We start from the raw sequence: 25,290 nt of genomic DNA, 5'->3' as shown, positions 1-25,290 counted from the left end.
TTCATTCTCCTAGAACACCATGTGCAAGTTCACCACAGGAATTGCATATAGATCCACTGGAACAAGATTTATGGGGTTCGTCACCCCCTCTTTTTAACCTTTTATTTACTCTGCATTCCTCCCAGTATTTTTGTATACATTTTCTTATAACCTTTATTTAAGTAGGTATTACCCTGTCATTTCTGCGCTTTCCTCTCCCTCTTTCTCCCCATTGATTTGTTTGTGCCAGAAATAGAGGGCAGAGGGCAGTGTGGGCGCCAACAGCACGTGAGAGAGAAAACATGGCTATACTTACCGCCAGGGAAAATCCTGGATGCTTTTTGTGAAGTTGGAGAGCAACTTGCTTGGCTTCTATAGGAAGAACACATCACACAGTCCCTCTTCATTTGATGAAAAGTGATTAAATGAGAGTGAAGACAGAAAGGAAATACATAATAAACTCTTTGAGATTGTAATGAAAAGTTGATTATTATTATAATATAATGGAATGAGAATGCCTTTACATGCTTAGTGCTGGGTGAGTGCATAATAAAAGAGGGTCGTATTATTCCCATGGAATTTAATGCACACAGAGCTTTGATCGAAGGGTCTTTGCCCTCTCTGCTCATATTCCGCATAGCTTTGGTTGACAGTGTGTTCAGTTGACAGCTGTATTGAGTTGACAGTGTTTTCAGTTGACAGCTGTATTGAGTTGACAGTGTATTCAGTTGACAGCTGTATTGAGTTGACAGTGTATTCAGTTGACAGCTGTATTGAGTTGACAGTGTTTTCAGTTGACAGCTGTATTGAGTTGACAGTGTATTCAGTTGACAGCTGTATTGAGTTGACAGTGTTTTCAGTTGACAGCTGTATTAAGTTGACAGTGTATTCAGTTGACAGCTGTATTGAGTTGACAGTGTTTTCAGTTGACAGCTGTATTGAGTTGACAGTGTATTCAGTTGACAGCTGTATTGAGTTGACAGTGTTTTCAGTTGACAGCTGTATTGAGTTGACAGTGTATTCAGTTGACAGCTGTATTGAGTTGACAGTGTTTTCAGTTGACAGCTGTATTGAGTTGACAGCTGTATTGAGTTGACAGTGTTTTCAGTTGACAGCTGTATTGAGTTGACAGTGTATTCAGTTGACAGCTGTATTGAGTTGACAGTGTATTCAGTTGACAGCTGTATTGAGTTGACAGTGTTTTCAGTTGACAGCTGTATTGAGTTGACAGTGTATTCAGTTGACAGCTGTATTGAGTTGACAGTATATTCAGTTGACAGCTGTATTGAGTTGACAGTGTATTGAGTTGACAGTGATATACAGTATACTGTATTCTACTGTACCATTGAATCTTATTCATCTCTCAGCCCAGAACCCAAGCACCATGTGGTACTGATCAAACATACACCCCTGTGCACTGGACTTGAGACATGGCTTACTTTAACACGCGCTCAGACTACACACACACACACACACACACACACACACACACACACACACACACACACACACACACACACACACACACACACACACACACACACACAGTCTTGTACAACTAATCCTATTTTCCCTAACCCCAAACTCTAACCCGTACCTTAACAATTACCCTTACCCTAACCTTAACCCCAAAACCTAACCTTAAACCTAATCCTAGCTCCTAACTCTAACCCTGAAACTAACCCTAGCTCCCAACCCTAACCCAAACACTAATTATAATTCTAGCCTAAACCCTAAACCCCCTAGAAATAGCATTTGACCTTGTGGGGACCAACAAAATGTCCCCAGTTGGTCAAATGTTTGTTTGTTGACTCTTCTTGTGGGGACTTCTGGTTCCCACAAGTAGAGTTAAACACATCCACACACACACACACACACACACACACACACACACACACATCACACACACACACACACACACACACACACACACACACACACACACACACACACACACACACACACACACACACACACACACACACACACACACACACACACACACACACACACACACACACACACACACACACAGCCCAGTGCATAGTGTTCCCTCTCCCCGAGGCTAAGTTTCTGAATCCCTCCAGTAATGGAATGGGTCCAAAATGGAACACTATTCCCTACATAGTACACCATGGGCCCTTGTCAAAAGTAGTGCACTATATAGGGAAAAGGGTGCCATTTGGGACAAATCCACAGTGTTTAGATACCTTATCATCCAGGGGGCTAAGCTGTGACTGATAACATCTGTATTTACCAGAGCTGTCTGAACATGACCATTGTGCCATTCCACAAACTTCACTAACTGCATAACATGTTAACTGTTATCCTCAAGCATTACCTCCACTCAAATCAGGGGAATTGGAATTACCACATACCAGTTATATTTCACCTTTCTATATGTTACATTTTCCCTCTTTCTCAGAGTCACTGTGGTGTGTGTGTGTGTGTGTGTGTGTGTGTGTGTGTGTGTGTGTGTGTGTGTGTGTGTGTGTGTGTGTGTGTGTGTGTGTGTGTGTGTGTGTGTGTGTGCGAGAGAGAGAGAAAGACAGGGAGGGCTCAGCTAGTGCTGGCGTCAGAGCTGTAATGCATGATAGTGTAGAGAGCAAGCCAGGGCCAGGCCAAGCCAACCTTTCAGATAACACTCCTGCTGTATCAGATTGTGTGTGTGTGTGTGTGTGTGCGTGTGCGCGTGCGCGTGTGTGTGTGTCAGCCCTGTGCATGGTGATCATATCTCCTTTGACTGTATGGAAAGGGAACTTGACTATTGGACTAGTCGGTTACATGACTGTAGATACTTGACTGTAGTTACATGACTGTAGATACTTGACTGTAGTTACATGACTGTAGATACTTGACTGTAGTTACATGACTGTAGATACTTGACTGTAGTTACATGACTGTAGTTACATGACTGTAGTTACATGACTGTAGACACATGACTGTAGTTACATGACTGTAGTTACATGACTGTAGACACATGACTGTAGTTACATGACTGTAGTTACATGACTGTAGATACTTGACTGTAGTTACTTGACTGTAGATACATGACTGTAGTTACATGACTGTAGTTACTTGACTAGTTACTTGACTGTAGATACATGACTGTAGTTACTTGACTAGTTACTTGACTGTAGTTACATGACTGTAGTTACATGACTGTAGACACATGACTGTAGTTACATGACTGTAGTTACATGACTGTAGATACTTGACTGTAGTTACATGACTGTAGTTACATGACTGTAGTTACTTGACTAGTTACTTGACTGTAGATACATGACTGTGGTTACTTGACTAGTTACTTGACTGTAGTTACATGACTGTAGTTACATGACTGTAGACACATGACTGTAGTTACATGACTGTAGTTACATGACTGTAGATACTTGACTGTAGTTACATGACTGTAGATACTTGACTGTAGTTACTTGACTGTAGATACATGACTGTAGTTACATGACTGTAGTTACTTGACTAGTTACTTGACTGTAGTTACATGACTGTAGTTACATGACTGTAGACACATGACTGTAGTTACATGACTGTAGTTACATGACTGTAGATACTTGACTGTAGTTACATGACTGTAGATACTTGACTGTAGTTACTTGACTGTAGATACATGACTGTAGTTACATGACTGTAGTTACTTGACTAGTTACTTGACTGTAGATACATGACTGTAGTTACTTGACTGTAGTTACATGACTGTAGTTACATGACTGTAGACACGTGACTGTAGTTACATGACTGTAGTTACATGACTGTAGATACTTGACTGTAGTTACATGACTGTAGTTACATGACTGTAGTTACTTGACTAGTTACTTGACTGTAGTTACTTGACTGTAGTTACATGACTGTAGATACATGACTGTAGTTACATGACTGTAGTTACATGACTGTAGATACTTGACTGTAGTTACATGACTGTAGTTACTTGACTAGTTACTTGACTGTAGTTACTTGACTGTAGTTACTTGACTAGTTACTTGACTGTAGTTACATGACTGTAGTTACTTGACTAGTTACTTGACTGTAGTTCTGTTGCGCCTTCTTCACCACACTGTCTGTGTGGGTGGACTATTTCAGTTTGTCAGTGATGTGTACGCAAAGGAACTTGAAGCTTTCCATCTTCTCCACTGCGGTCCGGTCAATGTGCATAGGAGGGTGCTCCCTCTGCTGTTTCCTGAAGTCCACGATCAGCTCCTTCATTTTGTTGACATTGGGTTAGAGGTAATTTTCCTGGCATCACACTCCTAGGGCCCTCACTTCTTCCCTGTAGGCTGTCTTGTCGTTGTTGGTAATCAGGTCTAACACTTTGTGTCGTCTGCAAAGTTGATGATTCAGTTGGAATCGTGCATGGTCATACAGTCCTGGGTGAACAGGGAGTACAGGAGGGGCTGAGCATGCATCATTGTCTGGCCCAGAGTATGTTACAATCCCTGATATCTCTCTGGAAGGAAATCCTCTCCCTGAGCTAGTCAACTTTATTATCCAGAGATGGAACATTAGCGAGTAATATACTTGGAAGCGGTGGGTGGTGTGCGCGCCTCCTGAGTCGGACTAAAAGTCCACTCCGAGTACTTATTTTCCGCCAGCTGCGTTTTGGAACAATGGATCCGATTCGGGAAAGTCATATTCCTGGTCATAATGCTGGTAATGCTGGTGTGTTACCAATGCTGGTAATGCTGGTGTGTTACCAATGCTGGTAATGCTGGTGTGTTACCAATGCTGGTAATGCTGGTGTGTTACCAATGCTGGTAATGCTGGTGTGTTACCAATGCTGGTAATGCTGGTGTGTTACCGCTGCTCAGATATCCAAAAGTTCTTCCCGGCTGTATGTAAGAACACAAAACATTTCCTGATTATAGTTACATGACTGTGTGGGAAGGAACATGCTATTTAACGGTAGATGGTACTGGGGCATTGCACTACTACTGTAAGAAAATTACATGACAGTGAGAAAGCTGCAAGTCCCTGTATCCCATACATCTCAGGCAGCCATATATTTAGAAATATATATTCTAAATACAGCGCATTCGGAACGTATTCAGACCCCTTGACTTTTCCCACGTTTTGTTACATTACAGCCTTATTCTATAATGTATTAAATAGTTTTTTCCCCTCATCAATCTACACACAATACCACATAATGACAAAGCAAAAAAACGTTTTGCAAATGTAAAAAAAAAGAACAACTGAAATATCGCATTTACGTAAGTATTCAGACGCTTTACTCAGTACTTTGTTGTATTTGGGGAGTTTCTCCCATTCTTCTCTGCAGATCCTCTCAAGTTGTCAGGTTGGATGGGGAGCGTCGCTGCACAGCTAATTTCAGATCTCTCCAGAGATGTTCAATTGGGTTCAAGTCCGAGCTCTGGCTGGGCCACTCAAGGACATTCAGAGACTTGTCCTGAAGCCACTCCTGCATTGTCTTGGCTGTGTGCTTAGGGTTGTTGTCCTGTTGAAAGGTGAACCTTCGCCCTAGTCTGAGGTCCTGAGCGCTCTGGAGAAGGTTTTCATCAAGGATCTTTCTGTACTTTGCTCCATTCATGTTTCCTTCACGTTTCCTCCAGATGTGACGCTTGGCATTCAGGCCAATCAGGCCAATCTTGGTTTCAACTGAGAGTTTCTTGAGTTTCTTGTTCTCTCCCTGTTTCAGTCGGTTTTCTTTAGTTTGATGCCTAATGAATACGACCCTGTTAGAGTAGAACATGTCAAGCTTGGCACAAATGAAATAACTGTGTGAGTGCTTATGCGTGGCATGCTCCACTTTCCCAGAACGCTCTTCCTGATATTCAGTGTTGTCATGCACCTATCAGAGAGAGCTCGAACAACAGACAACCGAGATGCCCTCAGGGTATACCGTAGACTAGAATCAACACCCGGTCAAGGTGTCTCTTTAAACATACAAGACTGTGTTGTTCTTTCTTGCCTGTATTTTACCAACCGTAAGTTGCCCTTGATCAGAGTGCCCTTGATTAAAGTGAACCTCTCCATATCCCTCCTTCTCTACTCTAGCTGGAGATATCTCAATAGCAAGGATCTGGGTCAATTCCAAATTCAATTCAGGATATGAAATACAATATCACATGCCCTATGATAAATAGATTACTGGTTCTGTAGGTCTCATGATGTAACTGGGCCAAATACGTAGGGTAGGTAGGCTTAGAATGAACTTACCCTGGTATTATATTGTATTTTTACTCCCACTTTGTTTCTACTTTATCTGTCTCTCTGTTTGGCTCTCTCTGTGTCTGTTTTTCTCTGTCTGTCTGTCTGTCTCTCTGTCTCTGTTTTTCTCAGTTTGTCTCTCTGTGTCTCTGTTTTTCTCTGTCTGTCTCTCTGTGTCTCTGTTTTTCTCTGTCTGTCTCTCTGTGTCTCTGTTTTTCTCTGTCTGTCTCTCTGTGTCTCTGTTTTTCTCTGTCTGTCTCTCTGTGTCTCTGTTTTTCTCTGTCTGTCTCTCTGTGTCTCTGTGCGTGCGTGCGTGCGTGTGTGTGTGTGTGTGCGTGTGTGTGGCTCAACAATCACCATAAGTTAATGAAGTGAGGCAGGGAGGCTTTGAAAGACAATATTATCAGCACCACAAAGGACAAACACACACACTAACGCTCTCTCTCACACACACACACACACACACACACACACACACACACACACACACACACACACACACACACACACACACACACACACACACACACACACACACACACACACGCGCACACATACACACACACACACACACGCGCACACATACACACACACGCACACACACACACACATTTTTTAAAATCAAATGGGAATAGGGGTGCAGATTGAATTTCTCATGGTCATGATAGTCGTGTCACAGATTGCTGGTAGGCTTTAGCATGACCTGAGGGATTGGTTGTTTATTTGATTAAGATTGTCATGTACCCATGTCCTGTAGTGCCCGCATTGGCATTGTGCTGCAGGGCACACTGGCATAGACTGGTATACATTCTAGACTGGTATACCTTCTAGACTAGTACACCTTCTAGACTGGTATACCTTCTAGACTGGTATACCTTCTAGACTGGTACACCTTCTAGACTGGTACACCTTCTAGACTGGTACACCTTCTAGACTGGTATACCTTCTAGACTGGTACACCTTCTAAACTGGTACACCTTCTAAACTGGTACACCTTCTAAACTGGTATACCTTCTAGACTGGTACACCTTCTAGACTGGTACACCTTCTAGACTGGTATACCTTCTAAACTGGTACACCTTCTAGACTGGTACACCTTCTAAACTGGTATACCTTCTAGACTGGTATACATTCTAGACTGGTACACCTTCTAAACTGGTATACCTTCTAAACTGGTATACCTTCTAGACTGGTATACCTTCTAGACTGGTATACCTTCTAGACTGGTACACCTTCTAAACTGGTATACCTTCTAAACTGGTACACCTTCTAGACTGGTACACCTTCTAGACTGGTATACCTTCTAGACTGGTATACCTTCTAAACTGGTATACCTTCTAGACTGGTATACATTCTAGACTGGTACACCTTCTAAACTGGTATACCTTCTAGACTGGTATACCTTCTAGACTGGTATACCTTCTAGACTAGTACACCTTCTAGACTGGTATACCTTCTAGACTGGTATACCTTCTAGACTGGTACACCTTCTAAACTGGTACACCTTCTAAACTGGTATACCTTCTAGACTGGTATACCTTCTAGACTGGTATACCTTCTAGACTGGTATACCTTCACTCTGGCTGCTTCTTCATTTCTTTTTGTCTCAGTAGACACCACAAGACACTACCAGGAACAAGAGAACCAGTAGACACCACAAGACACTACCAGGAACTAGAGAACCAGTAGAAATGGTAAAAGAAATGTCAACTTCTCAATTGGAACACTTATAAATGTTTGATGCCAGAATTGAGTTGGTGTCTTGTCAGTAGATGATCATCATCTTCTAGTTGGATATAGGTAGCCTGGTCCTAGATGTGTTTGTGCTGTCTTGCCAACTGACCCTAGGAGTTGGCAAGACAGCATAAACAGATCTGAGACCAGGCTAGGTTATAATGTAGGCACCTTTTTGGTTATTTTTATGCTGTCACTTTTCAGGCGTGCTTGACGATTTTGTTAGCTGTTGGGAAATCTAGGTCACTGTCTCACATGGGAGTTTTTTTCTATTATGTGCTTCAGAAAATTCAGTGCCAAAAATACAGTACAGTATATCTACTTTGAGCAGACATGATAGCTACACAGGCTCGTGCCAGAGAAACTCATGGTTCAAAACCTCCCTCTCTCTCTCTCTGTCCCATTCTCTATTCCTCTAATCCTGCCAAACCCCTTGGGGGGACGTTGGGTAAATTGGGCAAAAGGAAAGGGGAGGAGGGACGAGGAGAAGGGAGAAGGAGGGGGTGAAAAAGCCGTAGTCATTATTTCTGGCCAGATGTTTACTTTGGTGAAGTTGAAAAAAAAGTGGGTATTTTATTGTGAACAGATGGAAGAAATATGATACAATAGGGAAATGTAGGGAGATGGGGGCATGTCCCAAGGCAGCCTTTTACCAACGAGTTCTCAGGAAGATTCCTGTGCCACGTTGAACTGTAAACATTTTGAGGAGTAATGACCAGACGTACAGTATCACCACTCCTTCCTACACACTCATAATCTCCCTCACTGTCACTCCCTCACTGTCTCTCCCTCACTGTCTCTTTCCCTCACTGTCTCTCTCCCTCACTGTCTCTCTCCCTCACTGTCTCTCCCTCGCTGTCTCTCCCTCACTGTCTCTCCCTCACTGTCTCTCTCCCTCACTGTCTCTCCCTCGCTGTCTCTCCCTCACTGTCTCTCTTCCTCACTGTCTCTCTCCCTCACTGTCTCTCTTCCTCACTGTCTCTGTCCCTCACTGTCTCTCTCCCTCACTGTCTCTCTTCCTCACTGTCTCTCTTCCTCACTGTCTCTCCCTCACTGTCTCTCCCTCACTGTCTCTCCCTCACTGTCTCTCCCTCGCTGTCTCTCCCTCACTGTCTCTGTCCCTCACTGTCTCTCCCTCACTGTCTCTCTCCCTCACTGTCTCTCCCTCGCTGTCTCTCCCTCACTGTCTCTCTTCCTCACTGTCTCTGTCCCTCACTGTCTCTCCCTCACTGTCTCTCTCTTTTTCTTTCTCACAGACACACACATTCACTTCCTGCTTTAATTGGACAAACTGACACATTCTTTTGGAAGGTGTGTGCATGCGCACGTGCGTACATGCATGTGTGTGTGTGACACCTGGTAATTTCTGGTATGGTCAGGTCAGGATTAGGAGTGCACTATAACCGTGTTGTAAGTAGGGACTATCAGTGAGCGTGGCTGGCTGTGTTTATGTAGCATGCTTTAGCACTTACTCAAGCTACATAGCTAGCATGCCTGCATGGTGTTCGTGTCAAGGCGCGTGCTCTCCTCTCCCTGTGTGTATATGAACACCTGTCCGAGTCGTTTAGATGATCCCAACAATAACTATCAACAATGAGATTTGGAGTAGAGATTGGAACTGGAATTGAAGTGCTTCCTGGAAAAGTGGTTAAGAGGTTTAAGAGCGTTGGGCCCGTAACCAAAAGGTCAATTGTTCAAATCCCTGAGCCGACTAGGTGAACAATCTGTCGATGTGCCCTTGAGCAAGGCACTTAGCCCTAATTACTCCTGTAAGTCGCGGTGGATAAGAGGGTCTGTTAAATTAAAGAACTATGAACTGTCAGAAAATGAAGAGGGTCAAAGGAGCACGGGAAAGAAGCAGGTCACGCTCCTCTACTTTTCATTCTTTCTCTCCCTCCATCCACCACTCATTTTGTTCTGTGTGAACAGAAGGATGCGGAAGCCTAAAGAGATACATGAGTCATTGTTCCACAGTACTACTATGTGCTGTGTTCCTGTTATCTTTCCTGTTTTCCAACATGGACAGAAAGCCTTTGAATTATTCATTCACGGTTCTCTTCCAATCACGTTTGAGGATAGTAGATCCTTTCCTTTCCCTTCTTCCCCTATCGCTTGGTTGTCACTAGTTACCACAGCCACAAAGTCAAAATTGCCTATATTGGAGGGAAAATTAAGGTTAGGGTTAGTCATAAGGTTAACAGTGTGGTTAAGGTTAGGGTTAGGTTTAAAATCTGATTTTAAGAAAATGAATTGTTAAAATAGGCGGGGTTAAGCCATTTGTGGCTGTGGTAACTAGTAACTGTATTGGAATGATTCCGGGGCTCTTTTCAGAAGGGCTCAACGTTACACATAATACACAACGTTCACCTCATTGAATACACCCCAGCTAAAGGTTGGCTGGGTGTTCAGCGGATGTTTGGGTGATGTGTGAGAACATGATTTTCCTGATCTGGTCTTCATCTGGCTCTGGTTACCGTTGAAGGAACTCCTCAGCATTGTTAATGAGAGACATTGTAAACTTGTGACTCAGTGTATGTGTGTAAATGTTCGTGGGTTTGCATGCATTTTCACAACACTAATTCCAGTGACCTCATCTTAAAACAATGAAACAAACAGTGGGATAAATGACCATTTTCCAGGTGTGTTTGCATACATATGTGTCTTCAGAGTATATAACCACTCTCTTACTGTACTCTGTCTGTCTCTCTCTCTCTCTCTCTCTCTCTCTCTCTCTCTCTCTCTCTCTCTCTCTCTCTCTCTCTCTTTCTCTCTCTCTCTCTACCCCCTCCCCCGCTCTCTCTCCCCCTCTCTCTCTATCCCCCTCCCCTCTCTCTAACTCCCCCCTTTCTTTCTTTCTCTCTCTCTCCCTCTCTCCCCCCTCTCCCCTCTCGCAAATTCAAATTCAAGCTGCTTTATTGGCATGAAAAACATTGCGTCAATATTGCCAAAGCAACAATGTATACAATATACATTGTAATAAAATAATGAATAATAAAATAAAATGGTAGTAAATCATAATACAAATAAATAAAAAAATAACAATAATACCAACAATAAAATGGTAACAGTCAATAGTAGAAACAGAATAAGTAATAGGGACGATAAAAGTCTAAACATGGAACTTGAAACGATTAATAACTTACTATAACTAACTGTCATCCTTACCATTACATCAGTAGTACAACTACCATCATCATTACTACTAGTACTACAACTACCATCATCATTACTACTAGTACTACAACTACCATCATCATTACATCAGAACTACAACTACCATCATCATTACTACTAGTACTACAACTACCATCATCATTACATCAGAACTACAACTACCATCATCATTACTACTAGTACTACAACTACCATCATCATTACATCAGAACTACAACTACCATCATCAGTACTACTAGTACTACAACTACCATCATCATTACATCAGTACTACAACTACCATCATCATTACTACTAGTACTACAACTACCATCATCATTACTACTAGTACTACAACTACCATCATCATTACATCAGTACTACAACTACCATCATCATTACTACTAGTACTACAACTACCATCATCATTACTACTAGTACTACAACTACCATCATCATTACTACTAGTACTACAACTACCATCATCATTACTACTAGTACTACAACTACCATCATCATTACATCAGTACTACAACTACCATCATCATTACTACTAGTACTACAACTACCATCATCATTACTACTAGTACTACAACCAACCATCATCATTACTACTAGTACTACAACTACCATCATCATTACTACTAGTACTACTACCACCATCATTACATCAGTACTACAACTACCATCATCATTACTACTAGTACTACCACCACCATCATTACATCAGTACTACAACTACCATCATCATTACTACTAGTACTACCACCACTACCACCACCATCATTACATCAGTACTACAACTACCATCATCATTACTACTAGTACTACAACTACCATCATCATTACTACTCGTACTACAACTACCATCATCATTACTACTAGTACTACCACCACCATCATTACATCAGTACTACAACTACCATCATCATTACTACTAGTACTACAACTACCATCATCATTACTAGTAGTACTACAACTACCATCATCATTACTACTAGTACTACAACTACCATCATCATTACTACTAGTACTACTACCACCATCATTACATCAGTACTACAACTACCATCATCATTACTACTAGTACTACAACTACCATCATCATTACTACTAGTTCTACAACTACCATCATCATTACTACTAGTACTACAACTACCATCATCATTACATCAGTACTACAACTACCATCATCATTACTACTAGTACTACAACTACCATCATCATTACTACTAGTACTACAACTACCATCATCATTACTACTAGTACTACAACTACCATCATCATTACATCAGTACTACAACTACCATCATCATTACTACTAGTACTACAACTACCATCATCATTACTACTAGTACTACAACCAACCATCATCATTACTACTAGTACTACAACTACCATCATCATTACTACTAGTACTACTACCACCATCATTACATCAGTACTACAACTACCATCATCATTACTACTAGTACTACCACCACCATCATTACATCAGTACTACAACTACCATCATCATTACTACTAGTACTACCACCACTACCACCACCATCATTACATCAGTACTACAACTACCATCATCATTACTACTAGTACTACAACTACCATCATCATTACTACTAGTACTACAACTACCATCATCATTACTACTAGTACTACCACCACCATCATTACATCAGTACTACAACTACCATCATCATTACTACTAGTACTACAACTACCATCATCATTACTAGTAGTACTACAACTACCATCATCATTACTACTAGTACTACAACTACCATCATCATTACTACTAGTACTACTACCACCATCATTACATCAGTACTACAACTACCATCATCATTACTACTAGTACTACAACTACCATCATCATTACTACTAGTTCTACAACTACCATCATCATTACTACTAGTACTACAACTACCATCATCATTACTACTAGTACTACCACCACTACCACCACCATCATTACATCAATACTACAACTACCATCATCATTACTACTAGTACTACCACCACTACCACCACCATCATTACATCAGTACTACAACTACCATCATCATTACTACTTGTACTACTACCACCATCATTTCATCAGTACTACAACTACCATCATCATTACTACTAGTACTACCACCACTACCACCACCATCATTACATCAATACTACAACTACCATCATCATTACTACTAGTACTACAACTACCATCATCATTACTACTAGTACTACAACTACCATCATCATTACTACTAGTACTACAACTACCATCATCATTACATCAGAACTACAACTACCATCATCATTACTACTAGTACTACAACTACCATCATCATTACATCAGAACTACAACTACCATCATCATTACTACTAGTACTACAACTACCATCATCATTACATCAGAACTACAACTACCATCATCAGTACTACTAGTACTACAACTACCATCATCATTACATCAGTACTACAACTACCATCATCATTACTACTAGTACTACAACTACCATCATCATTACTACTAGTACTACAACTACCATCATCATTACATCAGTACTACAACTACCATCATCATTACTACTAGTACTACAACTACCATCATCATTACTACTAGTACTACAACTACCATCATCATTACTACTAGTACTACAACTACCATCATCATTACTACTAGTACTACAACTACCATCATCATTACATCAGTACTACAACTACCATCATCATTACTACTAGTACTACAACTACCATCATCATTACTACTAGTACTACAACCAACCATCATCATTACTACTAGTACTACAACTACCATCATCATTACTACTAGTACTACTACCACCATCATTACATCAGTACTACAACTACCATCATCATTACTACTAGTACTACAACTACCATCATCATTACTACTAGTACTACCACCACTACCACCACCATCATTACATCAGTACTACAACTACCATCATCATTACTACCAGTACTACCACCACCATCATTACATCAGTACTACAACTACCATCATCATTACTACTAGTACTATCACCACCATCATTACATCAGTACTACAACTACCATCATCATTACTACTAGTACTACCACCACTACCACCACCATCATTACATCAGTACTACATTTACATTACATTTAAGTCAGTTAGCAGACGCTCTTATCCAGAGCGACTTACAAATTGGTGCATTGACCTTATGATATCCAACAACTACCATCATCATTACTACTAGTACTACCACCACTACCACCACCATCATTACATCAGTACTACAACTACCATCATCATTACTACCAGTACTACCACCACCATCATTACATCAGTACTACAACTACCATCATCATTACTACTAGTACTACCACCATCATTACATCAGTACTACAACTACCATCATCATTACTACTAGTACTACCACCACTACCACCACCATCATTACATCAGTACTACAACTACCATCATCATTACTACTAGTACTACCACCACCATCATTACATCAGTACTACAACTACCATCATCATTACTACTAGTACTACCACCACTACCACCACCATCATTACATCAGTACTACAACTACCATCATCATTACTACTAGTACTACCACCACCATCATTACATCAGTACTACAACTACCATCATCATTACTACTAGTACTACAACTACCATCATCATTACTACTAGTACTACAACTACCATCATCATTACTACTAGTACTACTACCACCATCATTACATCAGTACTACAACTACCATCATCATTACTACTAGTACTACAACTACCATCATCATTACTACTAGTTCTACAACTACCATCATCATTACTACTAGTACTACAACTACCATCATCATTACTACTAGTACTACCACCACTACCACCACCATCATTACATCAATACTACAACTACCATCATCATTACTACTAGTACTACCACCACTACCACCACCATCATTACATCAGTACTACAACTACCATCATCATTACTACTTGTACTACTACCACCATCATTTCATCAGTACTACAACTACCATCATCATTACTACTAGTACTACCACCACTACCACCACCATCATTACATCAATACTACAACTACCATCATCATTACTACTAGTACTACAACTACCATCATCATTACTACTAGTACTACAACTACCATCATCATTACTACTAGTACTACAACTACCATCATCATTACATCAGAACTACAACTACCATCATCATTACTACTAGTACTACAACTACCATCATCATTACATCAGAACTACAACTACCATCATCATTACTACTAGTACTACAACTACCATCATCATTACATCAGAACTACAACTACCATCATCAGTACTACTAGTACTACAACTACCATCATCATTACATCAGTACTACAACTACCATCATCATTACTACTAGTACTACAACTACCATCATCATTACTACTAGTACTACAACTACCATCATCATTACATCAGTACTACAACTACCATCATCATTACTACTAGTACTACAACTACCATCATCATTACTACTAGTACTACAACTACCATCATCATTACTACTAGTACTACAACTACCATCATCATTACTACTAGTACTACAACTACCATCATCATTACATCAGTACTACAACTACCATCATCATTACTACTAGTACTACAACTACCATCATCATTACTACTAGTACTACAACCAACCATCATCATTACTACTAGTACTACAACTACCATCATCATTACTACTAGTACTACTACCACCATCATTACATCAGTACTACAACTACCATCATCATTACTACTAGTACTACAACTACCATCATCATTACTACTAGTACTACCACCACTACCACCACCATCATTACATCAGTACTACAACTACCATCATCATTACTACCAGTACTACCACCACCATCATTACATCAGTACTACAACTACCATCATCATTACTACTAGTACTATCACCACCATCATTACATCAGTACTACAACTACCATCATCATTACTACTAGTACTACCACCACTACCACCACCATCATTACATCAGTACTACATTTACATTACATTTAAGTCAGTTAGCAGACGCTCTTATCCAGAGCGACTTACAAATTGGTGCATTGACCTTATGATATCCAACAACTACCATCATCATTACTACTAGTACTACCACCACTACCACCACCATCATTACATCAGTACTACAACTACCATCATCATTACTACCAGTACTACCACCACCATCATTACATCAGTACTACAACTACCATCATCATTACTACTAGTACTACCACCATCATTACATCAGTACTACAACTACCATCATCATTACTACTAGTACTACCACCACTACCACCACCATCATTACATCAGTACTACAACTACCATCATCATTACTACTAGTACTACCACCACCATCATTACATCAGTACTACAACTACCATCATCATTACTACTAGTACTACCACCACTACCACCACCATCATTACATCAGTACTACAACTACCATCATCATTACTACTAGTACTACCACCACCATCATTACATCAATACTACAACTACCATCATCATTACTACTAGTACTACCACCACTACCACCACCATCATTAAACTGCTATAGTTACCATCACCCCTACTATCCGTACCACTACTATAATGATCTAATAATAATAACAATAATAATAATAATAATACTACTAGAAAATAACAATTTATCTCTCTCTCTTTCTTTCTCCCCCTCTCCTTCTCTCTCTCTCTCTCTCTCTCTTTCTTTCTTTCTTTCTTTCTCTCTCTCTGTATCTCTCTCTGTCTCTCTCTATCCCCCTCTCCCTCCCCCTCTCTCTCCCTCTCTCTCTCTCTTTCTCCATTCCATCCAGATGTTCCCTGGAATCTATCATGAGCTTTTACATTTTGGCTGCTGAAATTGAAGACAGATGTGTTCCATCTGTATTTGGGTGCACACGTGTCTGTGTGTGTTTTTGTTTCTGTTTCTGTGTTCCACAGCACATGCAGCTTTGTTTCTATGTACTGTTGACCTCTAATAGAGGTACTTACTGTACATTGTGTTATGCAGTGTGGGTCTTTCTTGCGAACTGTAAAGTATGTGTGTGTGGGTTCACCCATTTGTGTATGTGCCTTTGGTTGTCCGTGTGTAAACTCAAGCCTCTCTCCGGGAGCTGGTTTGTCCCCAGTGAGTGCAGCAGCCCTGCTGGATCGCACGGCCACGTCAGCAGATCTGTGCTGTGTGTGTGTGTGTGTGTGTGTGTTTGTGTGTGTGTGTGGGTGCAATTGTGCGTCTAATTTCTACAGACTCCCTCTGTCACGCCCTGACCATAGAGAGCCCTTGGTTATCTATGGTATAGTAGGTCAGGGCGTGACTGGGGGTGTTTTATGTTGTTTATTTCTATGTTGGTGTGCTTGGTATGGTTCCCAATCAGAGGCAGCTGTTTAGCGTTGTCTCTGATTGGGGATCATATTTAGGCAGCCATTTCCCCACTGTGTTTTGTGGGATCTTGTTTTTGTGTAGGTGCCTGTTTGCACTACACTGTCTTCACGTTTCGTTTGATTCATTTATTGTTTTTGTATTTTGCTGAAGTTTCACGTTAATAAAGTTGCGGAACACTACTCACGCTGCGCCTTGGTCCAATCATTACGACGATCGTGACACCCTCCTTCCTCCCTGCTATTCCCACTGCTGCCTGGGATTTCGAACCTTTTCATAATCATTTGTGTTTCTGTGTGTTGTAACTACAATATTCATTGCTTTGACATTGTTCAATGAGCAATCATCAAATCCTATTTTAAGTTATAAGGAACACAAGAACCCCCCAAAAAAGAAATGTGTTTATTTCCACTCAATGTGCAATAAACAAATGCTACACTTAACACTCAACAACAGCACTTAATGTTTGGTTTAGATTGGTTGACTTCGATTGAGTCGAGTCACTCTCCTCACTGGTCTCTTTGGATCGATGCAGTCGGAGGTTCCCGGGCTACGGTACAATTCTTCTCAGGTCCTTTTCCGCCGAGACACTTGGGTTAGCACACTGTCCTCTTCATACTTCCTCCTCTTCAGAGGGTTGCCCTCTAGCTGGCAGCAGCTTGGATCAGTTGAGGGTCAGAGGTCAGACTCCCTGGGCCTCTTTCAGGTGATGGTAACTCTAGAGGTGAGTCAGGTGTCAGTCCTCTGATGCTCTCGTCCTCTTGGAGGGTCATGTCTTCTGGCTGAAAAGACTCCAGGGTGGCTAGAAGTGGCTGATTCTACAGCTCTGCTAAAGCAGGCCTTTGACACTATAGAGACATGGAGTAGAATAGTACTTGGAAATGTCAGTTTTACTCTGCTCCCAACCACCCTAGACACCACAGAAACAGACACACAAGTGTCTTGCATGACCTCCAGGGCCACAGGGGCTACTGCCTGCCTAGCCTGGGCCACTGCCTTTCCAGCTCAGCCCTCGGGACAACGCCATGGTTCCTGGCCTCTAGGGCTCTACGACCAGCAGCGAAGGACAGGGGGACGTCTAGGCTGGATGAAGCGACCGACCTCTCTGGGCCCTTCTTCTTCCTCCGAGTCAAAGGTGGACTCGTAGCCAGAGTCATAGTCCAAGTCAAACTCCTATTGGTCAGGCACAAAGTGCCTAGTTAAATAAAGGTTAAATAAAAAAAATGTAAGTGCACAACACGCAGAACCATATTGAATTCCACTAACATTGTAGCAATTCCGAAGATTTTCAGAGTGTTTCAAAAACAACAGGTCATCTCAGAAGGTTTAGGTGGTTATGAAGGGAATGTTGAATCTGGCTAATTTAGAATGTGGAATTCTAGAATGTTTCTGATTGTTTCCATGTCCTTCCAAGCTCTGGTTCCTTATGATGCAGGTGATATCACAGTGTTGGCTTGTGACATCATACACAAAACTGCTCAGGCAGGTGCATATTTTATTGTTACCATGACAACAAAACTGACTCATGATAAATTACCTTTTTAGAAAATGTTTTTATTAATGCCATTTTCAAAAAAAATCTGTGGTGTCTCTCTTTCTGGTTTTGTTTGCCTGTCTGTCTGTCTGTCTGTCTGTCTGTCTGTCTGTCTGTCTGTCTGTCTGTCTGCCTGTCTGTCTGTCTGTCTGTCTGTCTGTCTGTCTGTCTGTCTGTCTGTCTGTCTGTCTGGGGGGAGGGCAGAATAAAGAGAAAGAGAGGAAGATAAAATAGAGGAAGATTGAGCAAGAGAGACAGACACCCCCCAAAAAAGTGGAAAGGGCCTCGCTGACCACAAAACCTCACTCACTATTAATGAACAAGAAACATATAGTTCAGAGCCATTTCTGGCATAGATGGAGGGAGTAGTGAAAGTGAACATTTTCTGATAAAAGTGTGGCCTCTGTATGGATATACCCTTGTTGTCAGATTGGTAGTGTAGCACCAATACTCTTTTCCTCCTCCTTTCCTCCACTACTGTGATTCATGACTACTGATCTGAAAGGATTCAATAGTTAAAGGTGATGTGTTGGTGTTTGTTGCATACCTCCAATTGTTTGCTCAGTTTCATAGGGAGTGCTAGTTTACAGGGGTCAATAAACATGGTTAACTGCCCTGTACAGGACTAAACACAGTACAGGCTATGCTCAAACCCTACATCCCAACCTGAACACTCCATTTTGCCACCTTTGGTCTCTTGGTCTCTCCATTCTTCTCACCCCTACGGGAGGTCAGCTCCCGCTCAGTACATTTGATTGACAACAAAGGGTTTGTTCGTAAATTGTGTTGTCAGACTGTCTGTGGGTAAATACAGAGGGTTTTCTCTTTCCGAGCGTTCAGAGCGCACACTGAACAATTGACACTGGACGCTCTGGCCGAGGAATACGGTTGATCCAAGCGTTCCTCACAACAGCAGTCAAGCACCCAAGCTAACTGGCTAAAGTTGGCTAGCTTGCTAGCTACCTCCAGACACAAATGAGAGAACAGCTCACCCTGACCATTTCACTCACCCTAGCAGAGCTGGTTAGGCTGTTTACATGTTATCTAGAGTGTTAGTGACTAACTGTGGTTTGGCAACAATTTAATTACTTTTTTTGCCTACATTTACTGACACCAGTCATATTCAGCGGGTGTTGCACGTTCATAAATTCATCAGTTATTCTGCGCTCTGGCACACTCAGATGAGAGTGCTCAGAAATCTGAGTATATAGCCAGAGTGAATTTTCGAACATAGGAGATATGCTAACTGGATAACAGTCGTTCAATTTCAGCATAGCTAGCTAGCAAAGCGATTCACATTTCTTGCTAGCTAACCACATGACACCTGCATCTCTAGCTGTAGCCACCGAAAAACGATATGAGGGGAACAAAAATCGGTCACTCACCCACTCCTCTAATGGCATGGCAAGTCTAACGGCTCTGTGTTTTTAGCTTGCTAAATAAATAGCCTATTAGCCACGTTATGACTGACTTGTGATCATTGCCCTTGCTAGTAAGGCTTGGAATGTATTGACATTCCAAGCCTTAGTGATATTCATCTGTATTTGTCCAGAATATTGAGTAACTGAAACAGTGCATCCTGAATGGAGGCAGCAAACAATGTACCAGACCAGCTGTGATTTACAACCTGATAGCAATACTTTTGGGATGACCAAGAAATGTATTGGTGAATTATATGAATCATGCATTGAACTACATCCATCTATTCTGCCAACAATACCTTACTGTACGTCATGGAATTTTGATCCAAATAGAATCTATTTTTAAAACCTCTTATGAAGTTGGTTTTGTAGCATAAACTGGGAATTTTATAATTTTTACTGATATTATGATTGTCTGGTTTTTTCATATCTGGAAAATAGTTCAAACGCTGTGAGTTCCACTTTAAATAAGACATCTCAGTCAGTCCCCCCCAAAACAAATATATAATAAAAAAAATACACAAAAAAAACATTTGCACTTGTCTTCTCCTACCAGCACTGACTTTGCTGATAACTGTACTCACTACGACTGTGATGTGGTTGTCTCACCTAGCTATCTGATCATGATAAGTGCTTCTGCTAAACGACTAAGATGTAAAGAATTTACAGTAATAGTCATACGTGAAGTTGATACTTCACATAAAATACCCAGACTGGAGAAGAAGGTGAAAGCCTGTTCTCCCTGGTTTATGGAACCACTGTCATGGGGAAGTCCTTTAGAAATAGATGCTGTGATGTGTGTTACTTGACTCATATTATTTTTCTTCTTCTCATGGCTGCTCAGTTTGGTCTTGAAGGGACTGCAGTGAGGTGTTTTGACTCAGTGCTCTAGACAGCCATGCTGCACCCATTCCCATGACAACTTACCCTGCTGTACCCCGTCCCCATAACTACATGTCCTGCTGCACCCATTCCCATAACAACATGTCCTGCTGCACCCATTCCCATAACAACATGTCCTGCTGCACCCATTCCCATAACAACATGTCCTGCTGCACCCCGTCCCCATAACAACATGTCCTGCTGCACCCATTCCCATAACAACATGTCCTGCTGCACCCATTCCCATAACAACATGTCCTGCTGCACCCATTCCCATAACAACATGTCCTGCTGCACCCATTCCCATAACAACATGTCCTGCTGCACCCATTCCCATAACAACATGTCCTGCTGCACCCATTCCCATAACAACATGCCCTCTGCACCCATTCCCATAACAACATGTCCTGCTGCACCCATTCCCATAACAACATGCCCTCTGCACCCATTCCCATAACAACATGTCTTGCTGCACCCATTCCCATAACAACATGCCCTCTGCACCCATTCCCTTAACAACATGTCCTGCTGCACCCATTCCCATAACAACATGTCCTGCTGCACCCATTCCCATAACAACATGTCCTGCTGCACCCATTCCCTTAACAACATGTCCTGCTGTACCCCGTCCCCATAACAACATGTCCTGCTGCACCCATTCCCATAACAACATGTCCTGCTGCACCCATTCCCATAACAACATGCCCTCTGCACCCATTCCCGTAACAACATGTCCTGCTGCACCCATTCCCATAACAACATGCCCTCTGCACCCATTCCCATAACAACATGTCCTGCTGCACCCATTCCCATAACAACATGTCCTGCTGCACCCATTCCCATAACAACATGTCCTGCTGCACCCATTCCCATAACAACATGTCCTGCTGCACCCATTCCCATAACAACATGCCCTCTGCACCCCGTCCCCATAACAACATGTCCTGCTGCACCCATTCCCATAACAACATGTCCTGCTGCACCCCGTCCCCATAACAACATGTCCTGCTGCACCCCGTCCCCATAACAACATGTCCTGCTGCACCCCGTCCCCATAACAACATGTCCTGCTGCACCCATTCCCATAACAACATGTCCTGCTGCACCCATTCCCATAACAACATGTCCTGCTGCACCCCGTCCCCATAACAACATGTCCTGCTGCACCCATTCCCATAACAACATGTCTTGCTGCACCCATTCCCATAACAACATGTCTTGCTGCACCCATTCCCATAACAACATGTCCTGCTGCACCCATTCCCTTAACAACATGTCTTGCTGCACCCATTCCCTTAACAACATGTCTTGCTGCACCCATTCCCTTAACAACATGTCTTGTGACTGGGATGACAGACTGTGTTCAAAGGTTGATCTGCAAAGTAGGTTTCAGTTATCTCTCTCTCTCTCTGAGCATAATATAAACCGGGCACTACAGTCTGCCTAAGGTTGCATGTGTGTACTGTATGTGTGTTTGTGGAAAGGACACACTGACTCACTTTCACTGTTCTGCTGCAGTGACTCAGATGGAGAGAATGAAAGAAAAAGAGAGCGGGACCAATAAGGCAGAGGGCAACCTCATCAGCTCGCCCGCTATCTCAGCATCTGATTCGCTGGGGAATGAATTGATTTGTGATTGACAGCTGAGATTGACGGCTGAGGACGGAGTCTTATCTGACCTCCAGGGTTCTTCTGGGAATAGAAGGAGTGGGAGCTGTTCTGAGAAAGACAGTTGTATGAGTATCCATGACAACTAGTATGAGACAGTTGCCAACTAGTATGAGACAGTTGCACACTATCCAGGAAGTCTTTTTTTTACATGTTATATCCCATCGTTAATGTAAAGAATCGGGGCTAGCAAAAACGATATACAAAGTTTTGGTGCGACATTATCCCACTGACGTTCTGAGAACAATCTAAGGGGACGTTCTCTGGGGGACGTTAGTGTGGTTCCCTGTAAGTTAGTTGGACGTCACTGAGGACCATGTCAGGACCTTTTTAGGACGTTTTCAGGACTTTCATTTTACTAGTCCTTAAGACGTTGTGTGATGGTCCCAAGGGAATGTTCTCTGGGTCCTAAAAACATCATCGGCGACGTCCCCAGGACAAACCAGGAAGTAGACAAAACCTCCATGGGACCATGACACAACATCCTGACAACTTTAGGCGACCATTTTGTGACGACACGAGGACGACCTAACGACTTATTATTGTTTGCAGGAAAACTAAATACTAACATGATAAATAGTATTCAAAGTAGTATGTACTTGTAGTAGTGATAGTTGAGAAAGTGCATACTCATGCAGTATGCAAGTACTAAACAGGCGGTACCCGATTCGGAACACAGCCCTCGTCTCCTCTTGGCAGATGAAACATTGTTTCAACCTATCCAGTTGTTTCACATCACTCGTGATAAAGAGATCATAAAAGAAAGGAGGCCATTTAAGAGTATTGGAACGCAGCCACTGTCCTCTGGCTTTCTCAAGGCCCCTGTACAAGCTGATGGGCATTGAGGCAGGACTACAATGCAGTGATTTTCCACCGGCAGGCTGCCTCTCTACACTGTAGCTGTTTGTCTGTGGGCATGGCTCAACAGGAAGGACTTTAGAGAGAGAGGGAAGGAGAGACAGAGAGGGAGAGAGAGAAAGAGAGAGGATGGGAAAAGGATTCTTAGAAGCCCTGAGCCTCGAGGCGTTTAGTTAGGTAAAAGCTCACTTAGTGACCAGAGACACACTTGAACAGTCACACGAACACACTTTAAGTTGTGTGGAATCCAACTTTAGGTTTCAATCTTTACTTAGCAGTTGGAGGCAGTAGCATTAAACATTAAAAGTAAGGGGCTTTCCACGCAGCAGAACTCTATATTTGGCAGGGTAATGTATCCGAAGTGTGTAATAGTCCCTTTACAACAGCAAAGCAGGTGGTTTTCATTTGCTGTGCTTTTGGTCATGGGTCTTGATTATGTACTGTCCAATAACCTTTTGCCAGAGGGTGGCCATAAACACAGCTCCAGAAACTGACAATATTGCTAATGATAATGGTATAAGAATAATGATTGATGATGATAATGTTGATGTTGAGGATGATGAAGATCATGATGATAAATATAGTAATCAGGAAAATTATAATGTTGATGGTTGTGGTGATGACTTCAATGATGTCAGTTATGATGACCCAAAAAATTAATTGATGATGATGAATGACCCTAACCATCACCCCCCTCTCTCTCTCTCTCTCTCTCTCTCTCTCTCTCTCTCTCTCTCTCTCTGTCTGTAGGGAGGAGGTCCAACAGAACTGTGTTCGTTGGAAGAAGAAGTTCTCCTTCATCTGTAAGATGAGTGCCAGTCCCACCACTGGAGTCCTGGACCCCTGCATCTGCAGGGTCTCTGTACGCAAGGTAACTACATCTCCCATCAGCCCCTGCTATAGTCTTTTACAGTGCCTAAGAATGATACTCTACAGGTGACATTTTCTTAGGGAAACAACCTACTCAGTGAGAAAGAGTTGCCCTGTGTCCTGTCTTTTTAAAATTGTATAGTTATTTTGGGCAACTTTTTCATGACTGCTTGTCATTGCCCAAGTTCTCTCTCTGCCTCAAAAGTGTGTCATAGGTACATTATTACCTGATACAAGGTAATTTATCTATAATTACTCCTGTATAAGGCATTCTGTGGTAATGTAAGCCTACTCCCTAACCTTTTACCTCTAACTCTGATGTAATTGAATGAGACCTTCCTACACCTTTCACACACCTACACACTGGATCAACCTTGGTAGGTGTTTTTCAATGTCTGAAATATGTTTTGTTCACTTAGTTCCCATTCCCAAATCTACACACTGTTGCAGACAGCTTAGATCTGTCTATGGACTCTTTTGTTGCTTGTTGTTTACAATGCTAGTTATAGTACTTCTCTCGTTACCATGGTATCAGCAAATATGGGATTGCGAAACATTTCCCTTTCATGTATCAGTAATGGCTGACT

At 41.9% G+C, this 25,290-nt stretch overlaps 1 protein-coding gene across 1 annotated transcript in view; it reads left to right on the top strand.

Annotated features, from left to right (window-relative positions):
- Nucleotides 1-25,290, top strand: part of eeig1b (estrogen-induced osteoclastogenesis regulator 1b) — a 90,177-nt gene that overhangs the window by 46,792 nt on the left and 18,095 nt on the right. Inside the window, exon 3 of the mRNA XM_045693160.1 lies at nt 24,584-24,704. Within this exon, the coding sequence (XP_045549116.1) occupies nt 24,584-24,704 (121 nt within the window). The remainder of the gene's footprint in view (nt 1-24,583; nt 24,705-25,290) is intronic.

This window comes from Salmo salar, chromosome ssa01 (genome assembly GCF_905237065.1).
Source record: "Salmo salar chromosome ssa01, Ssal_v3.1, whole genome shotgun sequence".
NCBI classification, from domain to species: domain Eukaryota; kingdom Metazoa; phylum Chordata; class Actinopteri; order Salmoniformes; family Salmonidae; genus Salmo; species Salmo salar.
This window is presented reverse-complemented; position numbering and strand designations above follow the sequence as displayed.